General features: G+C 42.9%; 1 protein-coding gene across 3 annotated transcripts in view; it reads right to left on the bottom strand.

Moving 5' to 3' along the window:
* The window catches only part of CGNL1 (cingulin like 1), a 154,160-nt gene that overhangs the window by 78,151 nt on the left and 51,435 nt on the right, over positions 1 to 24,574 (bottom strand). For 2 of the 3 annotated variants that reach the window (XM_049773591.1, XM_049773590.1), the window contains exons 2-7: positions 14,064 to 15,542; positions 12,636 to 12,730; positions 10,363 to 10,468; positions 6,835 to 6,936; positions 6,043 to 6,191; positions 2,733 to 2,868 (exon numbers count right to left, since the gene is read on the bottom strand). In XM_049773591.1, coding sequence (XP_049629548.1) covers positions 2,733 to 2,868; positions 6,043 to 6,191; positions 6,835 to 6,936; positions 10,363 to 10,468; positions 12,636 to 12,730; positions 14,064 to 15,533 — 2,058 coding nt within the window. In that variant the 5' untranslated portion in view covers positions 15,534 to 15,542. The remainder of the gene's footprint in view (positions 1 to 2,732; positions 2,869 to 6,042; positions 6,192 to 6,834; positions 6,937 to 10,362; positions 10,469 to 12,635; positions 12,731 to 14,063; positions 15,543 to 24,574) is intronic. The other variant, XM_049773593.1, reaches the window with a different exon arrangement.

Here is a 24,574-nt window from a genome sequence, read left to right as displayed (position 1 = left end):
AATCTGTGGCTAGAGAGATACAGTACAACTATGAAAGTATCAGCCTTGCATACCTTGGTACCGTATTGGATAGCCCAAGTCCCACCGCTAGTGATCCATGAGCACAGAACAAGGAGTAAGCCCTGAGTCTTGTTCCCAAAACAAACAAAAAATAGACAGTTCACTGTGTAGGTAGGCTTCAATCTTCCAGGAGCATTCAAAAGATTAAATATTTAATACTGCCTATATTTAAGAGTCTATTGAAAGCCAAAGGTCAGAGAAAACTTGCCCAATTATAATCTGTTATCAAAGTATCCCAGGCTCCTTTCCATCAGAGGGGAGGTGATGGAAAGTCCAAGTAAGTTGATAAAAACAGAGTGAGTGAGTGAGTGAGTGAGTGAGTGAGTGAGTGAGTGAGTGAGTGAGTGAGTGAGTGAGTGAGTGAGTGAGTGAGGGTGTGTGTGTGTGTGTGTGTGTGTGTGTGTGTGTGTGTGTGTGTGTGTGTATAATTTCCATGAGAGAAAGCCCTCCATAATGGCCTATAGAAGCGTAATGACCCTAACTCCTTTTGCAGATAAAAGGCTATAGGAGATGAAACAGGTTCCATATAGGAACATAACCAGAAGGTCAGCAGTGACTGCAGGAATGTTTCCTTGGGAAAAGGTTCCCTGTTTCACTGTGGCCAGTGAGCAGCCTGGGTGTGAAAGCCCAGCCCAGACCCCACATTCTTATCCTGCTTCCCACTGTGAGCAAGCCGATAAACATCCAGTTTATGTCCTTAGACATCCAACAATTTGTGTTTCCAGAGGCAAAGAAGCAGATAGCTTACTTCAGAAAGAGTCCCACTTTTTAAAAGTAAATTAGATCCTGGAAATGCTGTTGCTTAGCATTGTGTTTGGCAGGAAGGGAGGGCAGGGAAAGAAGAAGCAAAGGAAGGGAGGACAGGGAGAGAATAAGCAAAGGGAAGTTCCTGAATCAGAGCCTAGAGGAAGAGAAGCAAGTAGCTGGCACAGGGGATGTGAAAGAACAGATGTGAATAGATGAAGGCAAAGCTAAAAAGTCCCATTTCTGAAGGATTGAACCAGGCAACTGATGTTTCTGGTGTTCTGAGAGCAACTTCAGAAATCAATGAAGGCACAGAGAAAGGAGCCTCGGGTCATAACAGGCTCCCCTTCCAGTCCAATTTGTTTACAAAGCTACATTTTGGTTCCAAGTCAAACTTCATAAACCTCTCTGGGAACTAATCATTAGGAAGTTTTTCTAAAGAAAAAAGTAAAAACTGTTCACCAGGCCAATAGTAGCGTAGGTTGCTTGCCTTGAATATGGCAACCTCAGTTTGATTCCCAGCATTCCATATGGTCCCCTGAATGCTACAGTGTGTGATCCCTGAGCCCAAAGCACCACAGGTATAGCTCAAAAACAACAACAAAACAGAGGCTGGACCGATAGAACAAACAGCAGTAGGGCATTTGCCCTGCATGCTGTTGACCCAGGACAGGACCGGGTTCGATTCTCGGCATCCAATATGATCCCCTGAACCTACAAGGAATGATTTCTGACCATAGAGCCAGGAGTAACCCCTGAGCACTGCCAGATGTGCCCCCAAACCAAAAAAAGAAAAACAAAACAAAACAACACACACACAAAAATAATAACAATAAGAGGACAAAATATAAAAACATATGATAATTTTTAAGCATGATAGTAATAGTATAGGAAAATGTCCTAATTTCTTGAGAATGCATGCTTAAAATTTTGATGAGGGACCCCATGAGATAGTATGGTGAGTAGGGCACTTGTCTTGCATGGGGCCAAGCTGGATTCAATCCCAGGCATCCCATATTGTTCCTCAAGTACCACAAAGAGGAATTCTTGATTGCAAAGCCAAAAGTAAACATTTAGCATCACTGGGTATGACATTTCCCAAAAATATTGGGGGAATGAAAGAATACCATTATCTATAATTTGCTTTGAATGATCCAGCAAAGATGAACAGAGGATTGGGTGGGAAGGGAAGGAAAGGGAGGGGAGGGAAGCTGTAGGGAAGGGAGGGGAGGGGGTGGGGGAGGGAAGGGAAGGAGAAGAGAAGGGAGGGAAGGGAAAAAATAAAAGAAAAGCAGATAGGGCACTTGCCTTGGTCCCCAGTATCCCATATGGTCCCCAAACCTGTCAGGAGTGATTCCTGAGTGCAGAGCCAGGAGTTAAGACCTGAGCACTGTTAGGTGTGGTCCAAAATGCAAATAAGTAAATAAATAAATAAGAACAGGTCTGAAAACAGGCTCAGGAGCTTCAAGCCCTACCCTACAAGTAAGTGTGTGGCCCTGAATACCCACTGGGTACACAACCCTCCCTTTGTCTAGTAAGCCTCATGAACACAAATGCAGATACCACACAACCTTGAGTGTGACCTTCTGCCAGCACCACAGCTAGCACACTGGCAGCCCACAGCCACTCACAGTATTACCAACAACAGGCAGGAACTAGCAAAACAAATTAAGAGAAAGAAAAGGATGATTGAACAGGCATAAATAAATGGCACAAATATGACCAAACAGACGGCTCTTGGTCTGGGCTAGGATTTTGATGCACTGTCCAGCAAGAAACCCCAACCAACACATGCTATACAGAGTCCATTCAGAGATGCAGGAGCAGATGCACATACAAATAGCCCCCAGAACCCAGATGTACACAGAAATACCCCAGAACTCAGTGGCCCACCCAGTACAGCCTCTTCAGCAGAGGGCCCCTCATACCTCAATCAGAGCCCCCTTCTCCCTGTCCTCGGATCGCTTGGCACTGTCCAATTCATCATGCATTTCTGAGAGCTGGTCCTGCAGGTCTCTAATCTCTGTCTGATGCTGTTCTCGTTCCATCTTCACCTGGAACAGCCTGGAGGGAAGAAGTTTGTCAGAAACATTTCCCAGGGGCCTAGTTGAGTCTCTTCCTGCTCTATGTCAGGCCTGCAGATGGTCAGGCAGAGTCATTTAGAGGCTCAAAGAGCCTCCGAGAGCTGGGCACAGGGCAATGAAAAGTCAACCCTTGAAACAAAAATAGTGGTGACACTGCCTTTTTCTCCCCGACAAGAGCTGTTGAGTGCAAAATATTGACACCAAACATTAAGAATTTACAAAAAAACCACAAGTTTTTCTAATAAATGTTTTTGTTGAAGTCACTACCCACCTGCTCCAGTTCAGGAACAGGATAAAACTCATTCTGTTACATATCTCAGCTCAGACATCTGTCCTGCTTCATCAACCCGAACAATATGGAGTTCTAGAAAGATCATAGAGCCCGCAAACACTCAAGATTTTATTGCCTGACACCAATGTTTGCTGATCTCTGCTTTAAATCAAATTCAACACTTGACCACCTCATTTTGTGAGGTATATTTTCCCCTGTATTTTTTTTACTCATTTACTTAGCAAGTTATTTTCCAAACTTAATTTCTGAGAAATATTTAAAAGCAAAATCTATGTGCCTAAAAATGGCAAGGAGTAATGATTGAGTTTTCTCCAATTTTCCTCAAAACTGCATTCCAACTTATTACTTGCTTTTTGTTTTGTTTTGTTTTTCTTGTTTTGGAGCCAATGGTGCTCCGAGGTTACTCTTGGCTCTTTAGTCAGAGATAATATGAGATGCCAGGGATTAAACTCAGGTTAGATGCCTGCAGGGCAAGTGTCTTACCTTCTTACTGTATGATCTTTCTGGCCTCTCAACCTTACTTTCAACTTGGGTTTGTGTCACTTCAATGTGGCTTTATCACACTGATGTTTTTTTTTTTTTCTTTCTTTTTTTTTTTTATTTAAACACCTTGATTACATACATGATTGTGTTTGGGTTTCAGTCATGTAAAGAACGCCACCCATCACCAGTGCAACATTCCCACCACCAATGTCCCAAGTCTCCATCCTCCCCACCTAACCCCTGCCTGTACTCTAAACAGGCTCTCCATTTCCCTCATACATTCTCATTATTAGGAAAGTTCAGAATGTAGTTATTTCTCTAGTTAAACTCATCACTCTTTGTGGTGAGCTTCCTGTGGTGAGCTGGAACTTCCAGCTCTTTTCTCTTTTGTGTCTAAAAATTATTATTGCAAGAATGTCTTTCATTTTTCTTAAAACCCATAGATGAGTGAGACCATTCTGTGTTTTTCTCTCTCTCTGGCTTATTTCACTCAGCATAATAGATTCCGTGTACATCCATGTATAGGAAAATTTCATGACTTCATCTCTCCTGACAGCTGCATAATATTCCATTGTGTATATGTACCACAGTTTCTTTAGCCATTCATCTGTTGAAGGGCATCTTGGTTGTTTCCAGAGTCTTGCTATGGTAAATAGTGCTGCAATGAATATGGGTGTAAGGAAGGGGTTTTTGTACTGTATTTTTGTGTTCTTAGGGTATATTCCTAGGAGTGGTATAGCTGGATCATATGGGAGCTCGATTTCAAGTTTTTGGAGGAATCTCCATATCGCTTTCCATAAAGGTTGAACTAGACGGCATTCCCACCAGCAGTGGATAAGAGTTCCTTTCTCTCCACATCCCCGCCAACACTGTTTATTCTCATTCTTTGTGATGATCACACTGATGTTTTACAGACATTCTATCTACAAAGTTTCCAGATTGTTGATCACAGATTTTAATACCTGCATGACAATAGCTCCTCCTTGAACTTGAGCCACTTTTTTGCTGCTTTGGGTCACAACTGTGTGATCAGGAGCTATCCCCAACTCTGTACTCATGGATCATTCCTGGTAAGATTCACAGAAGAATCAGGGTGTGGGGCCATTTAAGTGTGAGGGAGCAAACCTTCACCTCCTGTGTGCCAAGGCTGCACTATAGTCATTTGGGTGGGTGGGAAGGGCCTGACCTGGCAATAATCCCAGTAGTATTCAAGAGTCTACAATACTATGGCTCAAAAGAAGCTCTCTTGGGCCCGGAGAGATAGCACAGCGGTGTTTGCCTTGCAAGCAGCCAACCCAGAACCAAAGGTGGTTGGTTCGAATCCCGGTGTCCCATATGGTCCCCCATGCCTGCCAGGAGCTATTTCTGAGCAGACAGCCAGGAGTAACCCCTGAGCACCTCGGGGTGTGGCCAAAAACAAACAAACAAAAAAAAAAAAACAAAACAAAAAAAAAAGAAGCTCTCTTGCATAAAAGCACACATAGCCTTTTAAGCTATCACCTGGCATGATTTTCCTTCTCTGCAAAATAAAAATTACAAACACAGGCCACAAAAACTAGCACTTTCCAGGACAGATTTGCAACCACTGTTCCATTATATAGGCCGTGAGCCTGGGGTTCTTCTGGAAGTGACACCTCAACTCCTTGAATAGTCATGCTTTTGGCATCAACTTAGCTCAGATTTTCTACCTTTGTCCTTACCTGCCAGGAAAATCTCTCTATGGGATGAACGGTAGCAAGACACTCTTTAGCTAGGTACAAAGTAATTCAAATTTATTACCCTTTCTGTCTGCAGATTCATACCTTACATATATTACTTTCTTTAAGAAGGGAAGAGGCTAAGGCAAAGTGATAGCACATTGGGGAAGGCCTTGCACACAGCCGACCCAGTTTTGATCCCCAGCATCCCATATGGTCCCCCTGAGCCTGCCTGATTCCTGAGTGCAGAACCAGGATCAACCCCTGAGCATTGCCGGATATGCCCACCACCCCAATAAAAAAAAAAGAGAGAGAAAAACAAGTTTGGTTGGCAGACACTACCAGAAACTGAGAGGTCAAGTTGTATTAAAATAACACAACAGGCCAGAGAAATAAAACAGCTGGTAGGGTATTTGTCTTGCACATAGCCAACTAGGTTCAACCCCTGGCTTCACATATCATTCCCCAAGTTTCAATAGCCGTAATACAAGAGCAAAGAACCAGGAGTAAGCCATAAGTATTGCTAGGTATAGCCCAAAAGTGATAAAACAGTATTTTATTTTATTTACCAAAAATAAATAAATAAATAAATAAATAAATAAATAAATAAATAAATAAATAGACACAAATCCAGGTTCTACTAGATAAAAGCAGAGAGAGAGACTAGTGGCCCAGGACTCACTCCTCTAGGTTCTTCCGGAGTTCATCTTCACTTGCTTCCAGGCGCTGCTGCAGAACAGAGTTCTCCTCTACCTTACTGGCATGCTGGCTCTGAAGCTTTTCCAGATTCAACTTCATTCTCTCTCTCTCTTCCTTGAAGTTCTGCTGATTCTAAGGAAAATAGGTGAGATTTCAAAGTACGTCCATGAGAGACACCCAGAAGTCCTTCCAAAATCCTCATGAGCTTTAGCTCTGTACTAACATTATTAGATAAATAAGGCATAGAAATATAAGGCCGGAATATAGAATAATATATTCTATAAATATTTCTATAAATATAGAAAAAATAAGGCCGGAACGATAGCACAGCAGTAGGGCACCAGCCTTGCACGCAGCTGACCCAGGACAGGAGTAACCCCTGAGTGTCACTAGGTGTGGCCCAAAAACAAAAAAAGAAATAGAAACTCATAACTGGAAGGAACTTAAATATATAATACTATGAAATTCTTTTAAAAGAGAAAAAGAAACAAACAGATCTAAATTTCCTTTCCCTGCTCATTACTTGGCCCAGATGTTTTCCATACATTTATTTTTCTATTGGCTGGTCTGTCTTCCACAGTGTTTCCTTTTCTCTGCCCAAGGAGCCTTGATAAGCTTTGGTTACTTAAAATAATAAAGGTCTCTGCACAGCAGAATGGCAGAGAGAGGAATTCAGATTGGCCTTCAATACACTTGGGCATCCCAATGGTTAATTGAAAACATTTTTAATAAATCAAAACAGAAATTGAAAATAAGCAAAGGAAAGATTAGATACCTTGGCTTCTAGTTTAAGCTGTTGCTGAAGGTCAGCTACTTCTGTGGTCAGCATGTCTTTCAGTTCCAACAGTTCTTTGACTTCCAATGAAGAATTAGAAGCCTGGAATTAATTATAAAAAATACTCAAAATTACATGATCAAAATACTTTATTTTTAATCCTTTCTCCCAAATATGATCAGAAGTAACACCAAATACCTTAAGATACAATTTTAACATGTCCCTGATTTTACACACAGTTTATCACACACCCCCACCCTACCTTTTTCCACCACCTCCACCAGGACCACAGGGAACTTCATTTTATTGCATTTGGCACAGTCATGTGAATCACTGGTCAAACACCTCGCCACTTCAGCACTAACTCCATTTGACTAAAACTTACATAGGTAGCATATATGTTAGAAATCTTGAAATATATTCTGCAGAATTATAAAACTGTAGCATGGGGTTTTCTTTTCCCCAAAACAAACTCTTAGAAAATGTAATCCCACAAGCAATAAACATACAAAAATAATAATAACTCATGTTCAAATAGGGATGATTCCAAAAGTCAAATATTTTTATTATGGTTTCTCCATAATAAATTCTAGATTCAAATGCAAATAATTTGTCAACAAAACATCAACAAAATATGTTTGTAAGTGAAAATAAAATTTCACTTTTAGTTTTATAAGTGAAATATGAAAATTGTATATTTTCGTAAGGAATATGCATCATTTCATCTTATTTTTTTATTAGAATGTCAGAAGGAATAATTTGAGAATTTCTACAAAGGATAGAAACCATCCTTTATAGCTCTCTTTCTACAAAACCCAACACATACCTATACCTTAATAAATGATTACTGATTATTAGAACTCTGGTTCCAGATATAAGAAAATAATTGATTTATCCCTTTGGTAAGAACTATGAAAGTGAATGAGATAAGATACTCGACACAATCGTCTGGCATGCATTGAGAAATAACCAATACAGACTTAACTCTGAATTAGTCCTACAATGGCTGGTCTTTCACCAGCTACCACACATTTCAAAACTCAAGCAATGTAATTAGAGCACTGAAAATTAAAACAACCATAAAATACCATAATCCCATTGCTGATGGTAAAACATTGGGCTGGAGAGATAGCTCAACAGATTAAGCCAAGTGTTTTGCATACAGGAGCTCTGTACCATATAATCACCAAAAACATCAGCAACCTCTGAGCACAAAACTAGAAGCACCACTCCAGCAAGCACTGCTGGGTGTGGGGAAAAAAACTGATACACGGAAACTGACAAGCTAATTTAAAATAACATGGGAAACAAGACCTAAAATAATCCAGACAAGCTTGAGGAGATAATACAATAGCAGATTTAAAGTTTACTATATTGTTAAACTAAATAGTGTGGCATTGGTGTAGAAGACAACTAGACCAATGGAACAGAAGTGACAATCTAAGTCTGAGAGCATTCTTGCACAAAGAGAGAAGGAATATACATTATAGGTGAGAGCATAAATTTTTTACTCGCTTTGGGGAATCAGTTGGTAGTACTAAAAAATTAAACATATATATGCCTACTTTACAGTAAGAAACTTTATCCCCATTCTGCCATGCTTGCACTCCAGCTTCTGGAGTTGCTATCTCCCATATCCTGACCCTTTCTTTAACCAAAAAAAATCCCAAGTCCCAATTGGTATTCTACACAATTTACTTTTTTTGGATGCTCAGTAATTACTCCTAGCTTTGCACTCAAGAATCAATTGTGGTTGTGCTTGGGGGCCCATATGTCTCACTGGAGATCAAACCTGGGTCACATACAAAAAAAACACACCTTACCTATTATACTCTCTCTTCAGCTCCTTAACAAGCAGATTTTTAAAACTAATTAAGCCATCACTCCACACCTTCCTTTTCTTTCCACCTATGCCAGTAGGCTTCCCCTCACTACCTCAACCCAGACCATATTAATCTTATTATTTCTTTTCTTACCCTCTGAAGTTCTATAACTTGAACTCAATTCCATTCATCTTCCAAATCTGGCTACAGGGGCTGGAGCAATAGTACAATGGAGTGATAGTACAGAAGGTAGGATTCTTGCCTAGCACAAAGCCAATCAGATTTGAGCCTGGCATCCCATATGTTCCCCTAGAATCGCCAGGAGTAATTTCTGAGTGCTGAGCCAAGAGTAAGCTCTGAGCATCTCAGATATAACTCCAAAAAACAGCAAATAAAAACCCCCAAAATCTGTCTATAATGATGGTAAGAATCTCATCAATTAGCTCATTCATCTGATCTCTCCCACCTTTACATTTCATTTCTAAATTGCATCATCAATTTGTTTCACTGACATATACATCTGGGTAGGAGGAGATCAGCCCAAGATTGCATGTATTGGCTTGTATATATTGAATCCATACATGCAAATCAAATATTCCAACACTCACCCACATCCTACACCTTTAAGAAGCAAAGCTCTTTGTCGCACCATTTTTGGTTTTGGAGTGTCAGGGATTGAACCCAGGTTTCATGCATGCAAGGCATGCACTTCAGCCACTATCCCAGCCATCACTGTATTGCATCTTTTGTATTTTTATAAAGATCTTGAAACATTTCTGATAAAAGGGCAGGATCACACATTAATAATATGTGGGGAGTCAGAGAGATAGTATAGCAAGTAGGGTATTGACCTTGCATGTAAGTCAACTTGGGTTCGATCCCTGGCACCCCATAAGGTTCTCCAAATTCCACCAGGAGTGATCCCTGAGCACAGAATTAAGAGTAAGCCCTGGGGCCGACAAGGTGGCGCTAGAGGTAAGGTGTCTGCCTTGCAAGCTCTAGCCAAGAAAAGATCGCAACCGCGGTTCGATCCCCTGGCGTCCCATATGGTCCCCCCAAGCCAGGGGCAACTTCTGAGCGCTTAGCCAGGAGTAACCCCTGAGCATCAAACAGGTATGGCCTAAAAAACCAAAAAACAGAGTAAGCCCTAAGCTTATTGGGTGTGGCCTCACACTCATATAAAATTTTTTGTTTTGTTTTGTTTTGTTTTATTCTGAGGCTACACACAGCAGTGCTCAGGAGTTATTTCTGGTAGAACCTAGAGGACCATATTGGATACCAGGAATTGAATCCCAGTTGATCAAGAGAAACACAAAACCCACTATATTATCTTTCTTGCTCCCCATATAAATATAAAATTTTGGTATTTTTTGTTTGGTTGGTTGGTTTTTGGGTCACATCCAGCAGTGTTCAGGGTATACTCCTGGCTCTGTGCTCAGAAACCACTCCTGGCAGGCACAGGAGACCATATAGGACGTCAGGATTCGAACCACCATTGGTCCTGGGGTTGTAAGGCAAATGCCCTACCACTATGCTATCTCTCCGGTCCTTCCCCATATAAAATGTTGAATATGTAAAAGATGACCATCTACTGTAAGTATAGCTCACAACCCAAGAAATGTCCCAATTATTACTATAAACAGATGTATAGATTGAAATTACCACATTGCTGACACATCCTATGAAAATACAAGAATCTCATTACCTGATGATTCCCGGGTGTGCTCTCTGCTGCTCGTGACTTTAAAGTCTGGATTTTCTCAAAGACCAGGTTGACTTTCCTTTTAGTAGCATCATCATTGTCAGAGCTTCTAAAAGAGGTAGAAATTTTTAAAAAATTGGGATACAGTCATTAGTCTACAAATATTTTATGCACTGTGATTTCCACATAAGTCCTTTAAGAAGAAGCGTAAATTAGAGCTGCAGACACAATTATCATAAAAAGCAGGACCAATTGAGTATCCTCTTTTAAACTGATTTTCTATGTCACTTACTACTCAGAAGGATTAGCTGATTTCCAATATGGAACATGGACAAAGCTAGCCACATTCTAAGTGGTTGCTGTTTGATTTTAAATGACTAGCACTGAAAGCAACGAAATATCTCTCCTCCTTTTCTCTCCCTGTGACAAATTTTACTTTTAAAGCTTCTATTAATAATCTGTGGGGCTGGGGAAGTGGCTCAAAGCTGAGCACTAAGCTGAGAATACTACCCCTTACAGGCTATGTCACTACGTTGGGTATGACTAGAATATACCCCACCTCCCAAAAAAAGGATGATCTTTAATGATCTGAACTTGTTTTGCCTTCCCAAAAACACAAGTCTCTTCAGACAGTCAACCCAGCAAGCTTTTGTCTAATTTACATTCACAGGTAAAGATTGGATAAATATGACATAAGTAGCTTCTACCTACCAGACGTACCTGGTGATTTGAAATGCAACTTTTTGTTTTTAAATAAGCACTTTATATCTCACCTTTCTCAATAGATACAGGTATGTGCAACACACACACACACACACACACACACACACACATACACACACACACACAAACAACCCAATAACTTAAAAAAAAGAATTTTTTAAAAAAAAAGTTTTATTTTCATCTTAACACTGAGGGGAAAAACCCTTGAAAGATACTGATAGAAAATTCTTAAAAAGAATCTCCTTGGTTACTGTTTTGCCCTTATATTATCTTGTGACCTTATTTTGCTAGCTCTACATTACTGATGAATCACTGTAAGTAAAAACACAAAAGGGTGCAGTATTTTGATACCACAGAGTTTTGCCAAGTGATTTTCAATCATGCCAAACCATAAAGCTTTTCTTCTTCTTAATCACAGCTGATGAGAGAACTGAAACAGAAACTTCAAATTCCTGAGCTACGATTCCAGAACAGTTAGTATCTAAGTCAGGCCAGAAAACCAGATTATACAAACACCACCTTAAAGATAAGGTGTGTGGAATGTGGTGCTTTGAAATGTCTCAGACTTGCTTTAGAGAGGAAAAGCAGGGGTCTATGGCCAGTGTCAGCTCCAGCATTGTTTTTTAATTTGTAACTTCTAATAAGGGGCAGCTAATGAACCCTGTGTGCACGGCAAAACTCAAGGTGATAGCAATATCATTTCCACATTAAATGTCATTTATTTGGTTCTTTTTGTTTTTTTCAAACAGAACAAGATCATCTGAAAAGTGCAAGTGTGATATTCTTCTCCCCACTTTTTCACCTCTTACCAAATCGGTCTTAAATGCTCTTTTAAAACCCCAATCACTGAGGCATTGTAGACATTTCTGTTAGTTTTTGAGGGGTCAGAAAGGTAGTACAGGGACTAGAGAGATAGCACAGCAGTAGGGCATTTGCCTTGCTTACAGACAATCCAGGACGGACCCAGGTTCAATACCAAGCATCATCCCATATGGTCCCCAGAGCCTGCCAAGAGCAATTTCTGAGCACAGAGCCAGAAGTAACCCCTGAGTGTTGCCAGGTGTGGCCCAAAAGCCAAATAAAAGAAAAGAAAGAATGTATAGCAGGTAGGGCACTTGTATGGCACACAATCAACCCCCAAATCCACCAGAAATGATCCCTAAATGCAGAACCAGGAGTAAGCCCTGAACAATGTTGGGTGTGGCCCAAAGAAAACAGAATAGGAAAAAAATTTTAAATGTATGTATATGAGGCTGGAGCGATAGCACAGTAGTAGGGCGTTTGCCTTGCATGTGGCTGACCTAGGATGGACCTGAGTTCTATCCCTGGTGTCCCATATGGTCCCCCAAGCCAGGAGCGATTTCTGAGTGTATAGCCAGGAGTAACCCCTGAGCGTCACCGGGTGTGGCCCAAAAACTTAAAAAAGTGTGTGTATACATGCATGTATATATACATGCATGGGGGTTTGTAGGAAGGAAGGATGTATGTATGTAGGAAATGAGGCGCCCTACCATAAATGCCAACACTTAGATACTTTAAGGATAATTACTAACCCTTCTTTGAGGTAATTGTACAGTATCTGCTTGGCCGTCTCTTCATTGGTTTGCTGAGTGAGCTCTTGCTGACCTTTTAATAGATCCGGTGTGACCTAGAACATAATGTCTGGCATTAGACCATAGGCTGAGCTTTTCAGGATCTTTCTGAAAAAAGGAAAAACCCAAACTTCCAAACACAGTCCTACTTTTCAAAAGATAATTTCTCAGGTAAGGAATCTTGTTTCAACTTGGCTCTATTCCTTAGGGGCACTATAACCTCAAGCATTGGTCTGGCTTCTGCTCACCTTCTGTTTCTCACCTGTAAATGGCAATTAAATAAACAATGCCAGCGTTCATACAACTGGTGCAATTCAGTTGTATGAAGCTAACAAATGGTATTCAATATTCACCATCCTTATTTTATATTTTTATCACTATCATTACTTTTTATTGTTAACTAGCAAAAACACTAAACACATTACTTAAATTTCATTAGTTTGGAACTATCTAAACTGGGATCAATTAATTTCTCAGGCTAGAAATTAATTCCATCTCCTTTCCTCTTGCTGTCAAGAAGAAAATGAACATATCAACAGAAATGTAGATGCTGAAACTCTATGTAGAAACAAAGTATTTATACTGGGGAGCTGCATACAGGGCTTAAAGGCCTGGAGGGCATGCAGAACCCTGAGGGTATCCCCTACAAGGAGCTAGAAGCAGTCCCACTGGAAAGATATGGAAGCACCAATTGTTTTCCCATTCCCCAAAGGAAGAACGCTCTTATAGTATTTGACCAATTTCTTCCTAGGCAAAGGGAATCTAGTTGTACTTCAATTAACTTAGAAATCATACAGGGAGGGGCCGGAGAGATAGCACCGCGATGTTTGCCTTGCAAGCAGCAGACCCAGGACCTAAGGTGATTGGTTCGAATCCCGGCGTCCCACATGGTCCCCGTGCCTGCCAGGAGCTATTTCTGAGCAGATAGCCAGGAGTAATCCCTGAGCGCTGCTGGATGTGACCCAAAAAACGAAAGAGGAGAGAAGAGGAGGGGAGGGGAGGAGAGAGAAGGGGAAAGGAGAGGGGAGGGAAGAGGAGAGGAAGGGGAGGGGGAGGAGAGGGGAAGAATAGAGAAAGGGGAGGGGGAGCAGAGGTGAGGAGAAAAGAAATATACAATTGGATAAAATCTATATAGAAGGGAACATGGGGGCATTCCTAAAAATTTGGATGTGGGGCTAAAGAGAAAGTACAATGTAGGGCACATGTCTTACATGTGGCCAGGCAGGTTCCATCCTCAACACAACATATGGTTCCCCGAGACCCTGGAGAGATCCAGGAGAGATCCCTGAATGCAAAGCAAGGCGTAAATCCTGCACTCAGTCGGGTATTACCCAAGCCCTCTTTCACCCCTCACTATAAAAAAAGGTAACAACAAAAATCTGATTTTACCTGAATGTTTGAGGCTTCGGAAAAAGACTTGAGAGAAATCTTCTTGGCACCAGAGTCAGGGGAAGTGGCGAGCCCGCGGTTCTGCAGCAGCACCGTTGCAGTGGCTGTCTTGATATCTTCCTCCTTGGGGTTCGGGGCCGGGAGGGGGGTGGTGCTACCTCCTTGGTGGTCTGCGGGTTTCAGGCCTTCGCTGGGCCCCGGGGCAGCTCTGGGGCACTGCAGCCTGGTGGTGGGGGCACGCGGGCGCACGCGGTACTCGGGCACCTGCGGACGCTGCGGGCAAACCTGTGACGGGCGCAGCAGGTGCTCGCTGGACTTGCCCAGGTGGCGCGTGAACTCGCTCAGGTACTCAGAGCTGCCCTGCAGCCCGAAAGGGAAGGCGCTGTCCACACTGCGGGAGCGCTTCCTGTCCTCGGGTGCCAGGCGGGGCCGCTTGCCGCTTCGGCCTCGCCGGGGCTGTCCGGGCTTCTGGTCAAACTTCTCGATGAGTTGCTCAACGCCGCCAATGGGGCCGGTGTCGATGTCGCGGCCGGTGCCGGGCAGGAAGGGGATGTACCGGCGGTTCTCGTGGCGGTTGACATGGTCCGCATGCAGGGCGCAGTCCTGCTCGTCCAGCAGGAAGCGGTAGAGTGAGCTAGCGGCCGTCGGGGTGGTGCAGGCGGACTCGGAGCGTGCCCGGTCCAGCACTGGTCCCGCAGAGTCCTGGCGCCGGAATGGAAGCACATCAGGCCGGGGCTTGCGGGTACCGTGACCGGGATCAAGGTGCGGCTGCAGGGCCTCTTCTCCGGCCCCTGCTTTGCCGCAGCCCTGCAGGCTCACGCACACCGCCGACTGCTTCTTGGTGTCCTCCACAACCACTGCGCTGCCACAGAGGTGCAGGAGGCCCTTGGTGCCGGACTGCAGTGGCTCCTCTGCAGGTACACTAGAAGGCTTCCATGGTTTCGGTGTCTGACGACCCTCTCCTCGGGGCAAGGTGCTCTCGGGAGACTGGCTGGAGTGCAAACCGGGCTCTGACTTTCCGAGGTTGTAAGGCTGTGGGATGTCAGAGTGCCGTTGCACGCTGGACATGGGGTCAGGCTTTCCCTGCCTGTCTTTGGGATCCCCTGCCACTGCCACGCCATTCCTGCTCTCCGAGGGTCGAGAGGGGCCGGGGTCGGCATAGGGGTTCTCTGGGAACTGCAGCTCCTCCTCACTGAGATCATCTGTTGCAGGGCCATTGCTGGCGTGGACAGGCTCCTTCCTGAGGCCCGGCCCATTTTCCGAGAAGTGTGGGCCCCCCAGGCAACGGTCGGTGTTGTTCAAGACGATGTAGGGATGGCCGTCAATTCCCTGCACCCGGATGCTCACGCCATAGGAGCCCGCCTTCAAAGGCTGGGAACTGTGCTGTTTGGGGGCTCCATCACTCGCCAGTCTCAGGTGCACTCCATATTCCTGCTGCACGTGCTGATACTCCCCAAAATACAGCTCCATGGCTCACTGCTGTAATGGGCAAGAGGACGTGAGAGGACACAGAGTTAGAATTGCTTTTTGTTTATTTGTTTTGGTTTTGGTTTGGTTTTTGGTTTTGGTTTTTGAGCCACACCTGGCGGCACTCAGGGGTTACTCCTGACTCTGTGCTTAGAAATTGCTCCTAGTAGGGAGGGGATTCGAACCATCCATCGTCCGTCCCGGATAGGCTGCATTCAAGGCAAACGCCCTATCACTGTGCTCTCTCTCCAGCCCCTAGAATTGCATTGTTGAAGGGAAGCTCATGAAAAGGAAGCTCAAAAGCACAAAAATAAATCAACACTTAGGGTACAGGGGCGATAGTACAGGTACTTCTCGGGCACAAGACAACCCGAATTCGATCCTGAGCACCTCCATCTGGTCCCCAGAGCCCACCAAGACTAACAACTGAGCATCAACATGTGTAGCTTCGAAATCCCCAATACAGAGCTGGGGTGCAAAGAAAACACTTAAAACAACATGGACACTTCAGAACCACAAGCTTGCCCCAACAGGCCCAGCTGGCTGTTCTTGAGCTCATGTGACTTGCTGTTTGTCAACCTTGGGCTTGAACCCTGACCTCAGAGTTGGGGCTGGAGCAAGATTCCTTTCAGGATTCCATGTTTAGCTAATGGCCTTTTCTGGTTGCTTTGTTGGTTTCCTCACACATTAAGCTATTTATTTTTAACCAATAGGACGTTCCAGTTTCTAGCCATTAAGAACAAGGTACGGTACTTTTCCATGAAAATAATCACAAGCTAAGGCTCTTAAATAATTAGTGCTCAACGTGTTTCTTTTCCCTTATACTATTAATTTTCCTGTCAAAACAACACTTTCAACCTTTTGAATACAAGATTCTTCGTGGAAGTCTTGATCACAGCTTATATGGACAAAGGTTGAACATTTTTTATTTGAAAGAATCAGTTGTTAGTGGGCCTTTTCACACAAGTAAAAGATTTTCTTTTTTAATAAAATAAATCTCTGGGGCCAGGGAGCTAGCTCAAAGGGCTGAGCACATGATTTTGCATGCCAGAAGCCTGAGTTGGATCCCCATGAGCACTGCCAGGAGCAAGCCCAGAGAAGAGAGCCAGGTATTTTCTATTTTAATAAAATTCAATTAAAATTTTCATCTATATCCATGCCCAGAAAGCTCAAGTGACATACTGATCTGGAAAATGTTATTGAAAAATGACGGGCCTAAATCAGAGAGAAAGTACAGCAAATAAGGAGCTTATCTTGCATGTGATAAAAGGGTTGGATCCCAGAAATCATGTAATCCTATCCCTGACAGGAGTGATCCGCAAGCACAGAGGCAGGAGTGAGTCTTGACTATAGTCAGGTGTAACAAAAAATCATTTCTTTTCAAAAGAAAAAGAAAGAAACAACTGTAGAGTCCTAAGATAGTCTCAGTCCAGGTTCTTTATTTTGCTAGGAGTCCCAATGCCACAAATTACTATGTCCCTTTTCCTGGGGTTGAGAGCCCTTGGCTGAGATGTCTAAGAGAGGTCATCGGATTCGGTCATCGGACTCCACACTGTAAGCTTTTTTCATCAGAAATTTATTCTAATTGCTCAGTAATGCTCCAAGAGTCAAGGGGCCAGAGAGATAATACAGATGGTAGGGCACTTGCCATTTGTACACAGAGCTGACTTATATTTGATCCCCAGTATGCCATAGGGTCTTCCAAGTCCTGCCAGGAGTGATCCCTGAATTCAAAGATCAGAGCACCATTAGGTGTGGTCCAACAAGAAAAAGAAAATGGCAAGAACCCAAATCCCAAATTCAACCAAAGAAGGGTACATAGCTCCTTCCTCCAGAGCTAGGATTCTCTAAACCTCCTTTCTGTTCTACAATCAATCTAGCAGCCTATTTTTCTGCAATGTTATTTCTTTATGTGAATCACATTTTCAAATGTATTTGCATTTTTACAAAGGATTTCACTATTTCTTGGCATCTAACTTCAATCTGTGTTTTATGTACATATTTCTAATTTTCTTGGTAAATTAAATCTATTTTTTAAAAAACTGTTGTTCCTCTAAAGAACTCAGCTTTATTAATCATATTTTTAAATTTCTAATTTAGTGAGTCTTATAGGTTGATCTTTACTAGTTCCTTTTGCTTTCCTCTATTTTATTCCATAATTCTGTCTCCAATACTTGGCTTGCATGCCTCATTTGCTTATTTCCATTCTTTAATAATGCTCCTTATGGAACATTCATTCTTTACTAATTTCCCACAAATTGTCATCTGTGGCTGTGTCTATTAAGAATCTGTTTGCATGTGTGGGCACCACAATGATCCCATCCCCCTGTGCTCCATAGCCAAAAAATGTGCAAGAATTAACAGCTAAAGGACTATGGCCCCAAGGAAACACCACAGCCTGGTGAGCATGACGGCGGAGTGTTGTGTGGTCCCTGACCATCGCAACAACAGGTGAAAGGGGAAAAAGGATTGTGTTGGGACTGGGCTATGGCTCAAATGATTAGAGACCATGTCTGGTAGAAGTTTGTATCCAATTTCCATCCCAGCCCCAAATGCACATCCCACCAATCCCTATACTCCATGATATATAGGGAAGCTATACTGTCCTCCCCTGTACCTTGGGTTATAGGAGTGGTGATGGTAGTTATATTCTGTTAGCCCAGGAGGACCCAATATTTTTAAAGTTCTTGTACTATTATTTTCTTTGTTTTGTTGTTGTTTTTCTTTTTGTTTGGGGACCACACTCAGTGATGCTCCTATTTCTGCATTCAGGAATTACTCCTAGCAGTGTTCAAGGATCAAACCCAGCTGGCCACATGCAAGGCAAGTTATCATTCTGTTATATTATCACTTCATCTATTTCATTATTTTCTAGCTTCTTTGGGATATCACTGAACGGTCTTGGGCTGGAGAGATAAAATAGCAAGTAAGGCACTTGCTTTGCATGCAGCCAACCTGGTTTTGAATGCCAGCATTTTATATGATTCCCCTAAACCCCACCAAGAGTGAACCCTAAGCAGATGGTGTGGTGAGTACTCCAACCCAAAAAAAGAAAAAAAAAATTTCTACTGTGTCGGGGCCAGAGTGATAGCACAGCAATAGGGCATTTGCCTTGCACGTGGCTGCCCAGGACGAACCTGGGTTCGAACCCAAGCATTCTATATGGTCCCCTGAGCCAGGAGCGATTTCTGATAGCATGGCCAGGAGTAACTGCTGAGCGTCACTGGGTGTGGCCCAAAAACAAACAAAGAAACTACTGTGTCAAAGACAGTACAGGGTAAGAGTACTGTGACTGTCCCTGGTTCAATCCCTGGCACTGCTTAGGGGCGTCCCCAAGCAACCAAGTATGGTCCAAAAACTAATTATAATAATTCTATTTCTACTGGTCTGATGTCGTGTGTGTGTGAGTGTGTGTGTGTGTGTGTGTGTGTGTGTGTGTGTGTGTGTGCACCCTACTTTTTTCTGCAAGTTTTTAGGATCTTAATCTCTAGTGTTCTGAACTTTCAAAATGGCATGCTTCAGTGAGGGTGTTTTTATAAAATCTGAGCACTTTTATAAAACATAAGCCCTGAATATAATCTTTCAGCCCGGAAATTCCTGTCTGGTTCTAGATTTTTTATTTTACTATTTCTGTGATAACACTCAAAGAATATTTTTTTTTGGTCTTGATTTTTGCCTAACCTTTTAGCAATGTTTAATTTTCCAAACAAAACTGTTTTTTTATATTTCTTTTATCACTGATAGTTTAACATATTTTTAATCTTTCTTGGAAAGATCCAGCAGCTATCTACCTTCTTTCCTTCCTCAGCCCCAATATTTCTTTTCTTTTTTTTTTTTTTGGTTTTTGGGTCACACCCAGTAACACTCAGGGGTTACTCCTGCCTATGCACTCAGAAATTGCTCCTGGCTTGGGAGACCATATGGGACTCCGGGATTCAAACCATCACCGTCCTGAATCTGCTGCTTGCAAGGCAAACGCCCTAGTGCTGTGCTATTGCTCTGGCCCCAAAGAAATTGGTCACTTGCCTGCAGATTGGTGGCAATAATGTGTGAAACCTTTCCAAATGACTCTGAGCTGTTTTTTTTTTTTTTTTTTTTTTGGTTTTGGGGTCATACCTGGTGGCTCAGATCCTTGGCTTCAGAATCATTAAATAAAGAACAAAGAGTTTGCTAGAGTCTGCATGGGTGGAAAGAAATTCACAGTTGATGAATGTCAAGTCATGTGGGGGACAGATACCTTGCTTCCCAGCAGGGAACCTCACATCTTAGTAACTTGGGACCCCACTTTAGGAGCGGTTTTATTTCTCAGAAAAGAGTCCTCTAGTTCATTCCCAGTTGAATCTGCCAGTACCTGGCTGGTTCCTGACAATATGGGGCAGAGTAGGATAGAGCAGGGAGCTCTGAGCTCTCCTTTAATCCCAACATCTCATCGGTCTCAAGAGAATAGACCCCCCAGTGGGCTGCTTCAGTGGTGGAAAGGAGGCAGGTGATGTGGTACAAAGGTGGTCTGTGTGCTTCACTAGCTTCCAAGAACCTTTCCCAGCAGGGTAGAGTGCCTACTGTACCAACTCTTAAGAGAGATGCTCAGGAGCCAATACCTAGTGGTGCTCAAGGCACTATGCTGTGCCAGGGATCGTGCTAGGGCCACTCTATGGGGCATGCACTCTTTTATTGGGCCCCACTTCCATTCCATGCCTCTGCTCAGATCTCTCTCCGATTGATTTTAGCCTGAAAGCCCACCACTGCTAACTCAATGATCACTCTTCCATTTGCCTCCAAATCTATTTCAAGGATTTCCTCCATTCTCTAACTTAATAGGTTTGAACATTTTTACTACCTACTTTCAGACTTTAATACTGAAATCAGGATCAATAAGGATGTGCCTTACTTAGACCGAGGAAACAACAGCCAAAACACAAACCATTGTGTATTTTGGTTTGGTTTGGGGTCACACTCAGCAGTACTCAGGGCTTACTCCTGTCTCTGCTTAGGGATTACTCTTAGCAGTGTTCAGGGCACCTCATGAGATGTCAGGGATTGAATCTGTGTCAACCCATGCAAGGTAAGCACCTTACCCACTATACTATCTCTCAAGCCCTCCACCATGTATGTTTTGATCTCTCTCGTTTCTGAAGAGCATTCATGCTTATTCTGTAAGTGTAATCATCAAAGCATCTAACAAATACTTGCTTAATAAAGAGTCTGTATAAATGTGCTCACTGTGATGCTTTTTCTAATGATATTTACTAAATGGGGTCATTTCACACACTAATAGTCTCTTTTGTTCAGACCTTTTCATGAAAATATTTCTTCCCTGAATTATTAATAAAATTCTCTTCATGGGTCTTATCACCCTATTCACTAGTAGCTGCTAAGACATTCAACACTAATTACATTTTAATCTTTGAATAAAACTACCTTGGGTTATTATAATCTTAATATCCGGATAGCAATTAATCCACATATTTGAGTTCCATGAAAGGGCCACAATTTACATTCCCTTGACAACAAACCTCAGCCCCACAATTTCACAGGCTGGCATTCCTCAGCTGGGGAAGGATATGTGCAGCAAATGTGGGTTAACTTCCTAGTCAAGGCAGGAACTGAGAGTTCTGGGGTAGACTTTAGGACAGCCATGCTCCTATTGTTGTACCAGGATACACAGTGATTCTGAAACACCCTCAATACTCATGCTCTGCCCAAGTCCAATCAATGGTTTCCACCATTTGGCAGTAACCACTGTCCCAGGGTCAGGCTGTAATATTGTGGTAGCTGGCATATAAAAGCAGTGTTTTGGAGTGGAAATAATGCTTTGGGGAAAGACCACTCAACGATGATTATTGCTCTCATTTATGAAATCAATGAGCATGTTTGTGAGGAAGAACAAAGAGCTACGACCATAGAAGAACTATGAGCATATCCCTTCCTCTCTCTGGGCACACTAGAGATCCACTGAGCCTAGAGACAGTCCATGTGCTGAACACCTACCATTCACCCCCTAGGCCCAGCAGCACCTTCCTCAGTTAGGACAGGAACCTTCAGGGCAACTGAGGCAATGCCACAGGCATCTACACATCTCCCCCTCCTTCAGGAACAACAGGAGCAGGAAAGTTTATTGCTTAAAACAAATGATTTAATTTTTACCATCGAGGGTACCTAAAAGAACACACAGTGGAGAAGGCTCTTCAATAAAAAAAAGATACAGAATTCAGCAGTCAAGACTGAGCTTGAATCTCCACAGTACAAGTGCCCTTCCCTCATTTGGCCCCTCACCAAACACTGCCTTGTTGGTCCTGGAGGCCCCTAAGTACCACAAAGTCTGAGCAGCTCAATATTCTCAGGTCTGACCACACAAATAACCTGGGTGGCCAAATATCAACTGCACTGAGCCATCTCCCTGAGCACCACTGAGGAGGCCTACCCAACCAACCAAACAGCTCTGGGAAATGTCAATGATATGAACTAATAAGACACACAAAACTTATTCTTTTTTTTGTTTGTTTTGTTTTTGAGCCATACCCAGCGACACTCAGGGGTTATTCCTGGCTTTGCGCTCAGAAATCACTCCTGGCAGGCTCAGAGGACCATACAGAATGCCAAGGATTGAACCCAGGTCCGTCCCGGGTGGGCTGTGTGCAAGGCAAAGGCCCTGCCGCTATGCTGTCACTCCAGCTCCACACCAAAACTTAATTCAGATTGAATTGGAGACTTGGACATTAACACCTGGAAACAAAAGAGGTAGCCAGAGCAATAGACATAAATGAATGGGACATTGTGCAACCAAGAAAGCATCGCCAAAGTGGCAATGACTATAAAAGAAACTGTATCTGCAAATCACATAGCCAATAAGTATTAACATCCACAATATATCAACAATGCAACTGAAAACCAATCTAATTGAAAATGATCTGAATAGACATTTCTCCAAATATGATATGCTGAAGCACATGTCATGCATGTGGCCAATCTAGGTTGGCTACCCAGCACCACAGGGCCCCCAAGCTCCCAGGAATGATCCCTGAGCACAGAACCAGGAGTAAACCTATGCACTGATGAGTGTGCCCACACCCCAAAAATTAAAGGCTTAGTTAGCTCAGGCATTCATCTGCAGTGCCTGCAGTGTTGAACACATGCCTCTAGGCAGGGGAGGGTGTGAAATCACCCCCCACATCCTATTTCCATGGTGAGATGGTCTTAAGCAGGGTTGCAAGCAAATTAATTCATAAACCAAGCCAGTCAAGAGAGAATCATGGAGTCAGGTTGTTTCCTCGTCTCATGGTCCTTCTCTGCATGACAAGCCAAAACCAAAACATTTTTATTAGCCAACCAGGAGGGGGAGGTTCAAGTGAGACACAAAAGTACATATCCAGGTGGACTTTTACAAACCAAAGGGCTTGGTGAAAAGAAAGAGGAAATTAGGGAACCACTTTTATTTTGGGCAAAAGCTGGGTAGGAACTGACAGAAAGGCAGAGAGAAGCCCCAGAGTGAGAGGGCCAAGACCTGTAATCAGATGTATGAGAACTCAAAAAAAAAAAAAAAAATCAATGGATGCCTCATAGAGATGGGATGATCAGTGGCCACTCTGAAAAAAGCAACTGCAAATGGAAATGAGCCACTGTAGAGAATTGGGTAGGGTCTGGGGGAAAGCCAGCAGAGCAGAGTCTCCCTTAGAGCCCAGATTAGCTAAGACCTAGGCCCATGCTCCTCTCACCTGCCTGCCTCAGCCTGCTCTGCAAGCCACCATCCTCAATATAACTACCCTGATGCTCTGTAAACAAAAAAACAAAAACAAAAAAAAAAACAAAACAAAAAAACAGAATCCAAAGGCATGACACAGTAAATAAGGCATACGGTTCCCTGAGCCTCGCCAGGGGTGATCTCTGAGCACAGCAGGATGTGGTCCAAGTCTCCACTTAAAAATATTCTGTGGGGGGCCGGAGAAATAGCATGGAGGTAAGGCGTTTGCCTTTCATGCAGGAGGTCATCGGTTCGAATCCCGGCATCCCATATGGTCCCCCGTGCCTGCCAGGAGCAATTTCTGAGCCTGGAGCCAGGGATAACCCCTGAGCACTGCCGGGTGTAAACCAAAAACCAAAAACCAAAAAAAAAAAAAAAAAAAAAAATTCTGTGGGACACAGATGCCACATTTTCATTCATGTAGAATATAAAGATGCAAAGCATAGCAACAAACAAAACAAAACCAAAACAAACTCTTAGGTTCTGCCAAAAGAATGATGGATGGACAAGTAGGAGAGTATGGAAAATGGGCAATGGACATCAGTTGCAAAGGGTTGAATGGAAGCTGCCTTTGATTTGGGAAAATCATAATATAGAAAATACAGATACTGGAAAACAATGCTTGAGGTTAAGGATCTCTCCTCTCCTTTCTTCTCTCTTTCTCTGTCTCTCTCTATCTCTCTCTCACAAACACACACACACACACACACACACACACACACAGCATTATGTGTGTGAAACTGTGAGTTTGATCTCTAGCACCTCAAAAACCAGGTACCAGAGAGCACTCAATGGGTTGGAGCTCAGACACCTAGATACCTAAAAGTTTTGTATGATTATAAATTATTAATCAATAATAAAAAATATCTAAAGCAATGGATGGGCACTGGTATACTTCTGTGCCATCTTGAGCTCAATTTCAAGAAAATAAAAGGGAGCTATCAACTAAAATGTAATTCTTATTTCATGGGATTCCTATATTTGCCAGGGCAGGAAAAGGAGGCAAAGTGCTAAAGAGTGTAAAAAGGACAGGAGGGGAAGATGTGGATTTTGTATGGTAATATCCATGTGAGATTCGCACCTAAGTAAGTGAAAAACTGCTGTGCAGAAAACTCAAGATTAGCAAAGACTGTACTTTGGAAAACGGCATTCCTAAAAATGACAGAATGGTACATTCTCTTTCTGAACCTCCCCCACCTCCCCTCCAAATATCAGATCTGCATGGCAAAGGCAACACCTCCAAGACAGTTTCAAAAATAAACTTAGAGATTTCAAAAGGAAAACAGTTCTGTGACAAAGCAAGTGG

This window comes from Suncus etruscus, chromosome 5, assembly GCF_024139225.1.
Source record: "Suncus etruscus isolate mSunEtr1 chromosome 5, mSunEtr1.pri.cur, whole genome shotgun sequence".
Lineage (NCBI taxonomy): Eukaryota > Metazoa > Chordata > Mammalia > Eulipotyphla > Soricidae > Suncus > Suncus etruscus.
Note: the sequence above shows the minus strand (reverse complement) of the source record. Positions and strands in the feature narration are given on the sequence as shown.